The sequence below is a fragment of the Chrysochloris asiatica genome, unplaced genomic scaffold (assembly GCF_000296735.1).
Source record: "Chrysochloris asiatica unplaced genomic scaffold, ChrAsi1.0 scaffold00037, whole genome shotgun sequence".
Taxonomy (NCBI): Eukaryota; Metazoa; Chordata; class Mammalia; order Afrosoricida; family Chrysochloridae; genus Chrysochloris; species Chrysochloris asiatica.
Genome location: NW_006408555.1, coordinates 18,004,571 through 18,018,378, shown reverse-complemented (window position 1 = coordinate 18,018,378; position 13,808 = coordinate 18,004,571). Strand labels below are relative to the sequence as shown.

The 13,808-nt window shown below is 46.1% G+C and overlaps 1 protein-coding gene across 1 annotated transcript in view; it reads left to right on the top strand.

Moving 5' to 3' along the window:
* Positions 1-10,979, top strand: part of PMFBP1 (polyamine modulated factor 1 binding protein 1) — a 54,487-nt gene extending 43,508 nt beyond the window's left edge. The window contains exons 12-20 of the mRNA XM_006860322.1: positions 823-990; positions 1,253-1,390; positions 3,979-4,143; positions 4,651-4,818; positions 5,830-5,991; positions 6,701-6,810; positions 7,483-7,557; positions 10,183-10,424; positions 10,963-10,979. Coding sequence (XP_006860384.1) covers positions 823-990; positions 1,253-1,390; positions 3,979-4,143; positions 4,651-4,818; positions 5,830-5,991; positions 6,701-6,810; positions 7,483-7,557; positions 10,183-10,424; positions 10,963-10,979 — 1,245 coding nt within the window. The remainder of the gene's footprint in view (positions 1-822; positions 991-1,252; positions 1,391-3,978; positions 4,144-4,650; positions 4,819-5,829; positions 5,992-6,700; positions 6,811-7,482; positions 7,558-10,182; positions 10,425-10,962) is intronic.
* The last annotated feature ends 2,829 nt before the right edge of the window (positions 10,980-13,808 follow it).

Sequence of the window (13,808 nt, the reverse complement as noted above, 5' to 3'; positions counted from 1 at the left end):
AATATGGATCTCTTCCAATCAGTCAGCCAGATAGTTGTCTTCCAAATTTCTTGGCAGAGATGAGTGAGTGCCTCCTGTGCTGCCTCACTTTGTTGAAAGATTTCAATTTTTATTCCATCAATTCCTGGTGCCTTGTTCTTTGCCAATTCTTTCAATGCATTTTGGACTTCCTCACTGAGTATCATTGGCTCTTATAGATATTCTTTTTTTTTTTTTTGTAGATATTCTTGATGTCTTACAACTCCTCTTGTCTTCGGTCTTCAAAGGACAATATTGTACTTTCTAGGATTTGAAAGCTATACTTGTCAGTCAGTTTAAATTCTTTGATGTCTAATTATTCTTTTTGTTCTTTTCTAAGTTATTGTAACTGTGTTCAAAGAGGACTTATGTGGAAATATTTGGTGGTTATATATTAAAGAAAGCTGATGCCATGGGAGTTGGATCTATACATAAATTGACTTGTGTACTTTGGATATGTTATCAGGAGGAACCAGTTCCTGGAGAAGGATCTTATGCTTGGTAAAGTAGAGGATCAGTGAAAAAGAAGAAAACCCCCAATGAGATGGCTTGACACAGTGGCTGCTAGGTTGGGCTCAAACAGCAGTGATGATTGTAGGGATGGCAGTGCTTCATACTGTTGTAGATAGGTCTGATAGTATGTTGGAACCAACTCAGCACCAACAATGACATATCACTATGGAGTTGCCCTCATATTTATTGTAGCCATTCCAAGTATGCAATTGTTACATTCCCCTCCCCCCCCCAAAAAAAAATGTTATAAAGTCCAAGGACTTTCTTTTAACCCATTCTTTATTTTCACAGAACAAAGAGCATGCATCCAGCAAAGACAATTTAGAAGATGAGCTTCAGGAGGTAAAAAGGTTACTGGAGGAGAAACGACTGCAGTTAAAAAAGAGCAAAGAACAGGAGAAAATTCTGGAACAAGAAATTGAGTCACTCCGAGAGGACGAAAGAAGGAAAGATAAGATGGTGAGAGAGAGAATCTGGGGAGAGTCTGGGTCATGAAGCCAGGGCAGAACAAGAACTTAGTCAGGCCTGGGGGGATGCAGAGGCCTTGGTGGCTCCCATAACAAAAGAGAAGGAAGGGCATTCTGGGGCAGCATAAAAGCTGAGTGAGGAGAGCAAGAAGGCCTGTGGTTCTGCAGGATAGAGGATGGCCCCTGGGTATGAGGAGATAGGAGTCAGCCGGTAACACCTGTTTTCTGGGCTTTGTTCTTTAATGCGGGAGCAGTCTAAAGAGAGCTTGAGGAAGTTGGAGGAAGAAAAGGAAAATCTCCAAATTGAGCTGTTGCATTATTCTACACAACTAGATACTTCTGTCAGCAAACACAACAACACCCAACAAATGGTCCAAGAGCTAAATAAAGAGGTGAGTAGACGAACGCCCCAGAGGGTGGGAAACTTGAACCCTGTAATGCTGTCCTAAGTTTGCATCTGTTTCTTTCCCACCAGAGAACTACAACTCACTACCCAGTCAGCTTTGCCCCCTGTGGCCCCTTCAGCTCCACCCCTCTCTTTAAAGTAGGGTGACCTGTCAGTACCCAGCTGCTGAATCAAAAATAAGTTTCCTTCACATGTTTTACAGAAACCAACAAGGTTTTCTTTAACATGTAGTGGAGTCCCCAAACTATCTGGGCTTTGGCATCAACCCTTCCTTTGCTTATTAGATCAATGTCAAGTGAGCCCAGTGTTTAAGGCAATTTGTTAGGGAATGCTTCCAAAAATAGACCTAAAGCACAAAAAGAGCATAGAAGGAAAAATGACTATTCTTTGTTACACAAGTAAGGAAACTGACCGAATGGCATCTGTCCTGTATCACTGTGCTTAAATTCCGTTCTCTTTCATTGACAGTCTGCTCAATCTTTGATATGCCTTCTATATGCTTCACTGCCAACAAAATATACAGTACTGCGTCAACCCTCGTTTATAGATGATTAATAGGTGATGGGATAAACGCAGGAGCCCTGGTGATGCTGTGGAGTAAGCACTGAACTGCTAACCATAGGTCAGCAGTTCAAACCCACCAGCTGCTCCACAGATGGAAGATGAGGCTTTCTGCTCCCATGAAGATTTGTTGTTGTTATTAAGTGCCGTCAAGTTGGTTCCAACTCAGCTACCCTGTATAGGGTTTCCAAGGAGCGACTGGTGAGCTTGAACTGTTGACCTTGAGGTTCAAACTGTATCCAGCACATTAACCTGCAGCACCACAAGGACTTGGGTTTGGGTTTGGGGGTGTTGAACCTGAACCTGGATTTTCTAGTTATGCTGCTTGTTCTCTTGTTTCCTCATCACAAATAGTAATACTTCCTCTGCTGAATACATGCCATTTGTTTCTGGGCAAGAAACACATGTAGTATCTTAGTAAATGGTCTCTTTCTGTATTCTGTTCCTAGAACACCACATTATTTCATCCTTAGGAATAAATTCATCCTGAGGAAAATGTAGGGTCAGACGCCTAATCTAACATTTTCATCTTACTGATTCCTAGGGCCAAAGAAACTCAAATGTCTATCTAAAAAAGTAATAAACCTCAAGCTCTGAGAAGTTCCTGGGGGAAAAGCAATAAAATCCCCCAAAATTGTGTGTCTGTGTCTATGGCCACATGAGAATGCAGGTTTGCTAGAATAGAAAAAAACAAGTCAGACATATGACCTTCTAAGGTCTCCCTCCTGCTTCCAGGCTTAGAAGCAGACCCTTATCCTATAGCTAAGTATTTAACAACATGGTGTGTATTGCTGTTGGTATAGGGTAAGCACTGAACTGCAAACTACAAGGTTGGCGGTTCAAACCCACCAGCCGCTTCTTGGAAACCCTATACAGGGTCGCTATGGTCGGAACTGACTCGATGGCACTGAATAACAAGAAACTGCTCAGCATAACCAAAAACCAAACCCACTGCCATCAATTCAGTTCCCACTCACAGTGACCCTATATAGGGTTTCTGAGAATTACTCAAGATGGTAACTAAAGTTACATGGTGACTTATACCTTACAAAGCCCTTTTTACATGCATAATTTCATTGGATCCTTACAAGAACTCTGTGAAGCAGTTGAAATCATTCTAGTTTGTAGATGAGGAAACTGAGGCTTAGAAAAATTATATAAGTGACAGAAGAAAGATCTCAACCCAAACCCTCTGGCTCCTGATCTCTGTTTAACTATCCCATGAATCTTTATTATTAAATGTAAAACAGACTTAAGTTTTTAAAGACACTTAAATTCCGAAAATATTTATTGGATTCAAAACTAATATATTCAATTCATCCCTAACTCCAGACATTGCCCAGTGCAATGTTTCATTCAGTCCCCAAAGAAGTTTTTAGCATTTTTGTTGTCGTTACTGCTGTAGAGTTGGTTCTGACTCATAACCACCCCTTACAGGGTTTCCAAGGAGTAGTTGGTTGACTTGAACTGCAGACCTTGTGGTTTGCAGTCCAGTGCTGCACCCGGAGTCCTTTGAGCATTTACTGAGTACCTGTTATGTGCCATTCCCTGAGTTAAAAGTGGTGGGATTACTGTGAAGAACAAGACGTTCAGGGTGCCTGCCTGCATGACAAATCAAGTGTTAGGAATATGTTAGGGACTAAGTGAAACACAAAAGGCACAAAGGCAGCGAAATATCACCTCTCCAAACCTAGGATTGAAGTCCTGGAATTACTAAGTGGTGCTGTAGGGTAAGTACTAGACTGCTAACTGCAAGGTTGGCCGTTCAAACCAGCCAATCCTCAGAAACTCTACAGGGTCTCTGTGAGTCGTAACCGACTTGCCTGTGCTTAATAACACCCAACACCACCTAGAATTGGATTTGGGATCTCTATGAAAGGCTGCAAAGCCCAGTGCTTGGGGGTCATACAGCTGCTCTGCAGTTTAGTACGGAGAGAACAGGTTGTGTCTGTGTTGCAGAGATGCCTTTGTGGCCACAGCTGGCCCTGTGGCAGTGATGTTCCTTCCCCACAGCTCTCCCAGCAGCAGGAGGCCATCCTGAACCTGCAGGCCCAGCTGGAGAAGGCCATACAGAGAGAGAAGCAGTGTCTGCAGAGCATGGTCAGTAAGGATGCCTACGAGGAGCTAGCCCTCAAGGCCAGCACCTGCCAAGAGGACCTGACTCGTGCCCTGGAGAAGGTGGGGGCCACCTCTCACTTCAGGGCTGTTCTGCAGAGAAGTGTGAGGGTATAATCAGAATGTAGGAAGGGTGTCCTGGTCAGCTGGCTGTCCCCAGGGTGGTCTCAAATCTACAAACTCTTCCATGAATTGGGGATTACACTCCAGAGAGACCATGCTTCTTGGTGAGCTCTTGGGGGGTGGGAGGAGGAAAATGGAGGTCAAGTATAAGAAGCTTTCTACTCATGGGTAAATCAAAATCCCTGGGACCTAGATGACCTGCCTGGTTAACAAAGCTCCAGGACTGGAAGAGTACATAAAGTGTGTGTGTGTGTGTGTGTGTGTGAGCCGGGGGTCGGGGGGGTGGGGAGACAATGATGCCAGTCTTCTCCCACCCCTCTCTGGGACACGGTGCCACCTCCTGGGCAGAGGGCTGGGGGCGGACCCGGAACCTTCTCCATTAAGGACACAACAGAGAAAGCCAAAGGGCTCTGCCAGCGCTCTCATCCCCTTTGTCTTTACCGGAAGCTCAATCAAGCAGCCACAGAGTCCAAGGATCTGCATCGAAGTCTAATGCAGACCCAAGAGAGGAAAACTCAGCTGGAAGAAGAAATCACTGCTTATGAGGAGAGAATGAAAAAGCTCAACATGGAATTAAAAAAACTCCAGGGTTTCCACCAACAGAGTGAGCTAGAGGTGCGCACCCTTCCGAGGCAGCCCCCAAAGATGTCTCTTGTTCTCAGAACTATATTCCACCAAATGGGCTCCCTCCACCCTTGTATGCCTTAGTTGAAGATCATGGGGAAGGGTTGCCCTCTGCTGGTCGTCGGAAATAAAATTCCTGTCCTAGTGTGGCACTAGAGGATAAACCCTGAACTGCTAACCACAAAGTTGAGGTTTCAAACCTACCAGCTGCTCCTTGGGAACCCTATACAGAACAGACTCAACAGCACTTAACAACAAAGATTTTCCAAGCGTTGAACTTCTAACTGAAAGTTGGTGCTTCAAACCCACCAGCCGCTCTACAGGAGAAAAATGAGGCCATCTGCTTCTATGGTAATTGATTGCTTCAGAAACTGGAGTTCTACTCTTTGGCACTGTAGGATACGCACTGGATCACAAGGTCGGTTTGAACCACAAGGTTGGCGGTTCAGACTCACTAGCCACTCCTCAGAAACCTTGTACAGGGTTGCTATGGGTTGGAACCATCTCGACTTCACTTAACAACAAAAACAGGGCCAATGTGAGTCAGGATCCACTTAATGACTGGTGTTCTCAGGTGCCATTGAGTTAGTTCTGACTCAGCAATCTTGTGTAGCATTTCAGTGGCTGTAAAGCTGTGTGGGAGCTTGCTATGTGCTGTCAAAGATTTCCAAGGAGCGGCTGGTGGGTTTCAACTAATGACCTTGTGGTTAACAGTCCAGTGCTGATCCTACAGTACCATACTAGGACAGAAAATTTTATCTTTCTCCTGCAGAGTGGTGGTGGGCTTAAAACTGCCAATCTTGTGGTTTGCAGTCTAATGCTTATCCTACAGAGCCACCGTGCCCCCTCAATGACAGTGGGAATGGGGTTTGTTTGGGTTTTTGTTGTTTTTTTTTGAAAGATTCTCCTAAGGTTGAGAAAGAACCTTCTGGCCTTGTCATGGTTCCTCTGGGGTCCTGAGTGGCAAGGTGGGATTTCTCTCCTCACTTTGCACCTAAGCAGGTGCACATCTTCGACAAGAAGCTGGAGGAGATGACCAGCCAGGTGCTACAATGGCAGAGACAGCACAAGAGTGACCTCAAGATGCTGGCAGCCAAGGAGGAGCAGCTCATGGGGTTCCAGGTGGAAATGGCCGCTCTGAAAGAGAAACTCCTGGAAGATGAGGTGTGGACTCCCGGGGCATCCACCTCCCGGGTGTCCCACAGCCCGAGGAGCTGGGAAGGGACACCCCACCCTCCCTGTATTTAGCACGAAGCAGTGTCTGGCCCTCAGCAGCTGTCTCAATACAACTGTCTACCTGTGGCTTTGTTGGCAGAGAGATATCCCACAGAGCAAATACCCTGGTCCCGAAAAGAAAGTGGTACCAACTGTCCGTCAGGTAAGCAAGCCTCTCCTGACTTAGAGAATCCACTGGTCACCCCTTCCAGAGTCCCCATACTTTTAGCAGCAGTAAAATTTTCAGAGACATCTGGGCTTACCCCTGTCTCCAGCTTCAAGGGTCAGGGGGCCTCAGGACATCTTGATATGGCTACAGGGCCTCAGATAGTTTTCTTCCATCTGTTAGAAAATTCGCTTAGCATGCTGCTTTTTGAAAAGTGGGAACTTGAATGCCATTGGCCTGGAAATCTACTGTCTCTGATACAAATGGTGCCTCCTCAGGCGTGTTGCCTTTGTGTGAACTAACCTGCCAGGCTGTGGGTGGGGATCCTGGGCTGACAGCTTCTGCTCAGGCCTATGGGATAGATATAAAGTCGGTTTTTCTCCTCTTCCAAGGACAAAAGATACCCAGAGGGGAGTAGGGGAGTGATGGGCCTGTGTTCCCACCTAACCAGCTCTCTTTCTGATGGTCCTGAAGCCCTGTTGCATACCCCAGGCAGAAGTCCTTCGATCCACCCAGCACTCTGTGCCCAAGGAAAACTGTAGAATGCACAGAGAGAATGAAAAGATTATAAACAACATGGAACAGTGGGCCAAAGAGCAGAAGTAAGTAAGGAAGGAAACTGTAAGGAGCCACATCCTGGGCTGAGGTAGAGACGCACCTCCGTGTGTGTACTGGAGAAGTATCACATACACATGAACCCTGCCCTCTAGGGAAACTGACCCTGTCTCAGCCCACACCTAAGGATCTGGAATAAGGTGGAGACCAGCTCAACTCTGGAAGTCCTTGCTGACTTCAAAATGGACCACACTCCCCAAGAGGGAAGGGATGCATAGCCATGAGTCACAGACTGGACCCCTTGAACTCACCTAGAAATTAACTTGATTTTACAAAACTGCAAGGTCAGTGGTTCAAACTCACCAGCCGCTCCTCGGAAACCCTATACAGGGTTGCTGTGAGTTGGAACTGACTCGACAGCACTTAACAATAACATCAATTGCCATGAATCCTGGTGTGGCTCTCTATATAGGTTAAGCACTAGACTGCTAACTACAAGGCTAAATGTTCAAACCCTACAACTTGGAAACACTGTACAAGGTCTCTATGAGTTGGAATCAACTTGACCACACTTAACAGCAACAAATCAATCGCCAGGTGCTAAGAAAACTCCAACCCTGAGGCAGGATGATGAATGGGTACAACAGTGTACCGCTCAGCCAGCCTGGGCTAACTCACAGGTTTAGAAACTGGCTGCTCTTTTGTGCATTTTCTTACAGGATCGCCAATGAGAAACTAGGAAACAAGCTCCGTGAACAGGTCAAATACATCGCCAAACTGACTGGTGAAAAAGAGTAAGTCAGCCCACACTCCCCTGGCCCTGGCTGCCTCTTGGGACCTACGAGGAAGGGCTTAGCAAGGAGCCAGGGCTGGCTTTGTTGGGTATGTGCTCAGCAAGGATTCTGCCTCAAACTGTGTCCTTCCCACTCTCACCTAGTGTTACTTCCAAAGGTTAAGAACGCTACAAAGGGACCAGACACTGGAAGGTAGGGCTAATTAGCTGTAACAAAGAGCATCCCAAATGAAGAAGGATAGAACTTTATGTCTTCATGGACAGGAGTTCTCTGCTCCCTATGGTCATTCAGGACCCTAGATTCCTTCTACTTGAAGCTGCACTTTCAGACCTTGTGGTCTTGCTTCAACTGCATAGTCAAAACTGGGTCAGCTGGGAGTAAAGTATGGGGATGAGATGAAAGTCTGAGGTAAAGATATGAATTGAAAATGAAGATTTCATTGGTGGTAATCTTAACAAGCTTTAGGGAAGTACTTCCCAAAAGAGCACACTTAGAAAATGGCCAAATTTGTAGGCACCCTGGGAGGGTCTGGGGTGGGGTGACTCATGACAAAGCTGATTAGAGGCTGCCCCAAGGCCTGAGGGTGTCAGTGTCTCAGCACACCTGTAACCCATTATGGAACTTTAGTTGGAAAGCTGTTCTAGATCTTCGCCTTTGGAGGGGTGACTGAGTTGGAGTGGAGGACAGATCATTGGAAGTGAGAAGGTCAGGGATGGGAGAGGGCAGGGCATAGGGTATGGACTGAGGTCCCTGAGGATGCTGCTCCGCGTGGCACTGGAGAGTGGCTTCGGCTCTATCTCCAGGCTCATTAGCACCTGGAGAGGCAACTGAGTCAGGGATGGCTTCAAAGCCAGCTACGTTTGCCAACAATAAGAGAGAAAGCCAGAGAAGAGGCTGAGCTGAGCTGCCTTGGTTTGATTTACTCTAGAAAACACCAAGAACTTACTTCTTCACTAGTACGGAAGCGCTGAGTCTAACTTTTAAAAAAATACGTCTTTTCCTAGTCCCCTGTTCTTTCTTAGTCCCCTGGAATGTGTTAGAATCTGAAGATAGCAGAGAACCCCGAACTTCCAGAAAATTGTCTCACAGAGAGCTCACTCTAGAGGCTGTTTGAACCTCTTACAGTAATCATAGTAATCTCTTAATAATAATAGTAATTTGTTGTTGTTAAGTGCAGTCGGGTCAGTTCTGACCCATAGCAACCCTGTATAGGGTTTTTAAGGAGCAGCTGGTGAGCTTGACCCACTGACCTTGTGGTTCACACGACTTTGTAGTCCAGTGCATTAACCCACAGCGCCGCACCAGGACTCCATAATAATCACAATAGTGCAACTAATATTTCTTGTTTACCATAGGCTAGGCACTGTTCTAAGTGCTACACACGTACTAATTTATTGAATAAATTTGATAAGGTTATATTTCCACTTACAGAGGAGAGAAACTGAAATCTATACAACTACTCATCTCACAACTAGCAAGTGACAGAGGCAGAGCATTCCAACACCCAAGATGTCTGCACCCATAGCCCATTATGGTCCACCATACTCTAAACTCTGGTTTGGGGAATATGATTATTGATATTAATTTATCGAGTCATTGGGAAACATGCTAAATTTTCTTCCCCAGCCCCTACATTGCAAACTCTGTGTCATCCATAAAATAGGGGTAAGTCATTTTTCCAAGCTCCCAAGAGCCGGAATCGCCTGCATTCCCAACCCCTGAGCATAGGGCAAGTGGCTTCAGCATCAGAACTGGGTGACAGTGTTGCCGAGGCACAGCAGTGAACAGCCAAGGATTCATCATTAGAGTCATGGTTCATACCGGCTGCCTGGTTCTTCCAGTCAAGTTTATATCATTTGTATAAATGGATCCTCATGGCACTATAGGATCATCACTGGACTGTGAACCACATGATCGGCAGTTCAAACACACCAGCTGCTCCTTGGAAACCCAATACAGGGTAGCTGAGTCAGAACTGACTTGACGGCACTTAACAACTACCTATTAACCCCAGCAAGCAGATCAAGCTTAAATGACACCGCTTAGCAGATTCAAACTAGGCACAAAGGTGATGGACCAGGAGTTCTAGTTCTGGGTTGAGCCCAGCCAGGCCTGGTCTTCTTCCAGTGGACACACAGACTTTGTGAGTTTGTTTCCTAGGGCTGCTGTAACAAAAGAACACAAATTGGGGGTCTCACAGTTCTGGAGACTAGTTGTCCAAATTCAGGGTATCATGTTGTTTCCAGAGTCTCCAGGGGAAGCTGCTTCTCTCTCAGCTTCTGGTAGTCCTAGATACATCTTCAAGGTAACTGTCTTTCTCTGTGAGTCTTTCCTCTTTTATAAGGACAGCACTTTGGTCAGATTAGGACTCACCCTACCCCAGTAGGACCTCATGTTAACTGATAAGATCTTCCAAAGACCCTGTTTCCAAACAAAGCTCAGTTCACAGGTAACAAGATTTAGGACTTCAGCCTATGTCTTTGGGTGACATCATCCAAGCGGTAACAGGGCTCCAGCTCTGGAAGGAATTGGGCATGTAGGATCCTCTTTCCTGTGACACCTTTATGCCTTCCCAGCAGATAAAGCAAACCCAACACCCACCCACCCTTCCCTCTCTTCCCACAGCCACCTCCACAATGTGATGGTACATCTGCAGCAGGAAAACAAGAAGCTAAAGAGTGAGATAGAGGAGAAGAAGTTGAATGTAGGGCAACCAAAATTATGCAGCAAACCCCTAGGCTTCCTGAGCAGAATGGAGCCCTTACAAAGGGAGAGGAAAGTGTGCGGGGCGATGGGCTGGAGGGGTATGCCCCAGGACTTGGGCCAAAGAATGGACAACAAATTAGTGGGGATGCCCCACTGCTCAGGTACGTCCCCGACTTGTCTTTGTCTACTGTCATGTTTTCCCATGTCTCCCATATGTCAAACATTTACAAAAGCATGATTTTGTTTTTAAAAGATCACTGGATCAGAAATTCAAATAGACAGAAGCAAGCAGGTCTTACATGACCTTGAATCATGTGCTTAGCTACTCTGGACTCCAAAGATACTGGCTTCCTCATATGTAGAATGAGGTGGATTAAGACCCATTCTGATCTGAAAACCTTGGGTGATACTCAAATGCCTCATATCTCAGACCCATCCCCAGGCCCAGTCTCTTTTGGGGGAGTCCCATAAGAGGAGAACAGACAGACTAGACATCTTTCTGTTATGTGTTGTGGGAACCCATGAAAGCACCTTACCCCCCTACAGCCAGCCATTTTTCCTGCCTTCTGTAAGCTTGTTATCATCCCAGAGGGAAGAAGGTGCCCACGGCAGAGCTGCCTGGCCAAGATGCCAGTGTTTGAGAAATCACCTTTGTATTTGCCCTTCCAATGAAAACTCATTTCTTCCCTGTTCCCTCAGGTTCCTCGTTTTGCTAGAACCACTGCCTTGCTCTGAGCATCATTTCCACGCATGTTTTTCCAGAAGACAAGCGAGTTCCCATCTCTCTTTCTTACCCTGGGTCAGCACTTACAGGAACATATCAGGGTTCCAGCCTACTTTGCAAGATGATTTATTGAGATTTGTACACTTCCTGCAATGGAGTAACCCTTGGAACCATACTACCATCTCCAGGTCAAACTCTACAATAAAGACATGCACACAGCGGTGCCTTGCAGACATCTCTGCCCCCTCACGTGCTCAGCAACATGTTCCCTTTGACTTATATACGGTTACTTATATAGGGCAGCTATAACTAACTCCCTGCTGGAGTCCTAGTGGAGTAGTTGGTGAAGAGTTGGGCGCTAGCCGCAAAGCCAGCAGTTCAAGCACACCAGTCACTTCTTGGGAGAAAGATGTGGCTGTCCACTCCCATAAAGATTTAGAGCCTCGGAAACCTTACAGAGCATTTCTACTCTATCCTATAGGGTCACTATGAGTCAGAATTGGCAACAGCAGTGGGTTTGGTTTGGGGTATAACTAACTCCCTGTCCAGCAAGCTTCTAAATTATCTGAATTTGTATTTAAACCAACAAGAGATGATTTGCTCTTTTTTCTCTATCTCTGTCTGTAATTTTTTTAAATTATAAAAACCTCAGAAAGGAAGATAATCCTGAGACCCAAACGAAAGGAAGAGAAATAAATAATGCATTTCCAAATGGGAGCGATAGAGAGCCATCTGCCTTCTCCCTGGTCACCATGTTCAGTCATCTCTCCTCTTTTTCATAATTGTTTTTCCCCAGCCAGCCCAAAACAAGTAAAATCCCATTACAACAAACTCCAAGGACCACTAAACTATTTTATGGTAGTAGGATTTTGTTAAACTGAGTACATGTCGAGAGTTTATATGCTCATCTGTAGGAAATTTAGAGTAAAGTAAGAGAAAGGAGAGTTTGCACTTCTGAGACACTAGGGAGACCACATCAGCAGTTGTCAATGATTCTTACGTAGTCTTGCCTTCCCTCCCTGGCCAAGTAAAAACCAAAAAAAACCACTGCTAGCAGCTACATGTTACATAGGATGCCACTGCCAGGACATGGGAAGGACAAGTTCTCCAGAAATGTGGTGTGAGGAGAGTGAGCAGTGTTTCTGGGAGTTCTTGTGACAGTCGTTTATGCTTTTTGGACGGTGTTCTCCCCTTGGGTTCAGAATATGGGTAGATTTTCTAGAGAAGACAACGATTCTGAGAAGGCTGAAGGGACTGGTCTCTGTAATTTACAAAAAGGGTTCAGATATGTTGGTCCAAGTGGCACTACCTGGATAGTTGAAAACCTGTGGATGTTTACAAACGTGTCCTGTGGAGTGATGGCGTCAGAGCAAAACAGGTAGTGAGATACATACGAGCAAAGCAGTAACGAAGCCAGAACAACGACCACAGCTTGTAGGAGACAGGAGAAAGAGCAAGGAAGCAAGGTGTTGCCTGCCTAAGATGCTGTAAGAATTGCCAAAATATAGTTTGAACAGTATGTATTAAAAAGAAAAGGCTATGAGACAGCCCAGGTGGTACAGTGGTGAAAGCATTTGGCTGCTAACCAAAAGGTCAATGGTTTGATGCCACCAACTGCTTCATGGGAGGAAGAAGTGGCAGTTGGCTTCCTTAAGGTTACCACCTCGAAGACCCTATGAAGCAGCCCTACTCTGCCCAGTAGAGGTCACTGTGAGTCAGAATCGACTGGACAGCACTGGGTGTGGGTTTGCTGAGATGGGACTTAGCCAAATGCTTCAACCACCCAGTGGGCGGATGTGCTCTCAGACTCTGAGAACTGGAGCCAGCTGAATCTTTTTTTGTGGCAGATCTTCTATAAACCCGGATATAATGCTTCTCCCCCTGAGCTCAAGAAATCCGGAGCAAACCTCAGACCCCCGCTCTCCTCCCCCCAGCCCACCTCACTAAAGTTCCTCGTCCCTCTCTTGCTGAAAGGGGGCAGCTCCTGGAGCCATCACTCTGCCACATGTGAACTTGCCTTTGGATCCCCCTCTGTGCAGCTCACATTGAAGAGTGGCTTCCTGCTATGACAAGGGTGCCAGCTCCCTCAACCTCAGACCCGCAAATGCTGACACTTCCAGTGTCTAAATACCCTGTGCCCACCAGCCAGGCACTTAAAGGTTAAACGAAAGTGAACTGAGAGTAAAATCTCCCAAGTCCCACAAACAGGGTGGTCTCCTGGAGAGACCGTCCCGTTTCCTCACACCAGGAAGTCTGGAAGCATCAAACCAGACTTGTGAATCCACTTTGGAAAAGACCACGGGGCTGTTGTCACAGAAATCCTTTTGCACCACTAGAACAAGAACTAGTTATACTCTGAGGAAAAGACAGTGAGATTCCAAGACAGTGAGAGCAGGAAGGAATTTAAGGAGGAACTGAATGGAAAGACAGGTGCTGGCAGACCCCTAGGCAGAAACCCCAATACCAACACTAGCTGGGGCGCCACCTCACTCATCTTGCTGACTCTGTGTGTCAAGTGTCCCTCACCAGATGCTCTTAGCTTTTAAATGAGAAGGCTGCACTTGACCAGTTTCCATAACTTCTCTGGCCTCCATTTTCTCATCTCAGAGACCTGAAGGCGAGTTTGTGACCAAGGTTACAGCTTATTAACACGAAAATTGTTTACTGGGACCTCAATCATTTTCCTCTTGTGTTGCATCCCAAGCCTGAGTCTAAGCAGCCAGGCTCTCCTCCCCCGACCTGATGCCACCACTAGACTTTCCCGCCAGGCAGCTGGGAGCTCTCTTCACTCCAAAAGCATGAGAAGTCCCATTCTCACCTG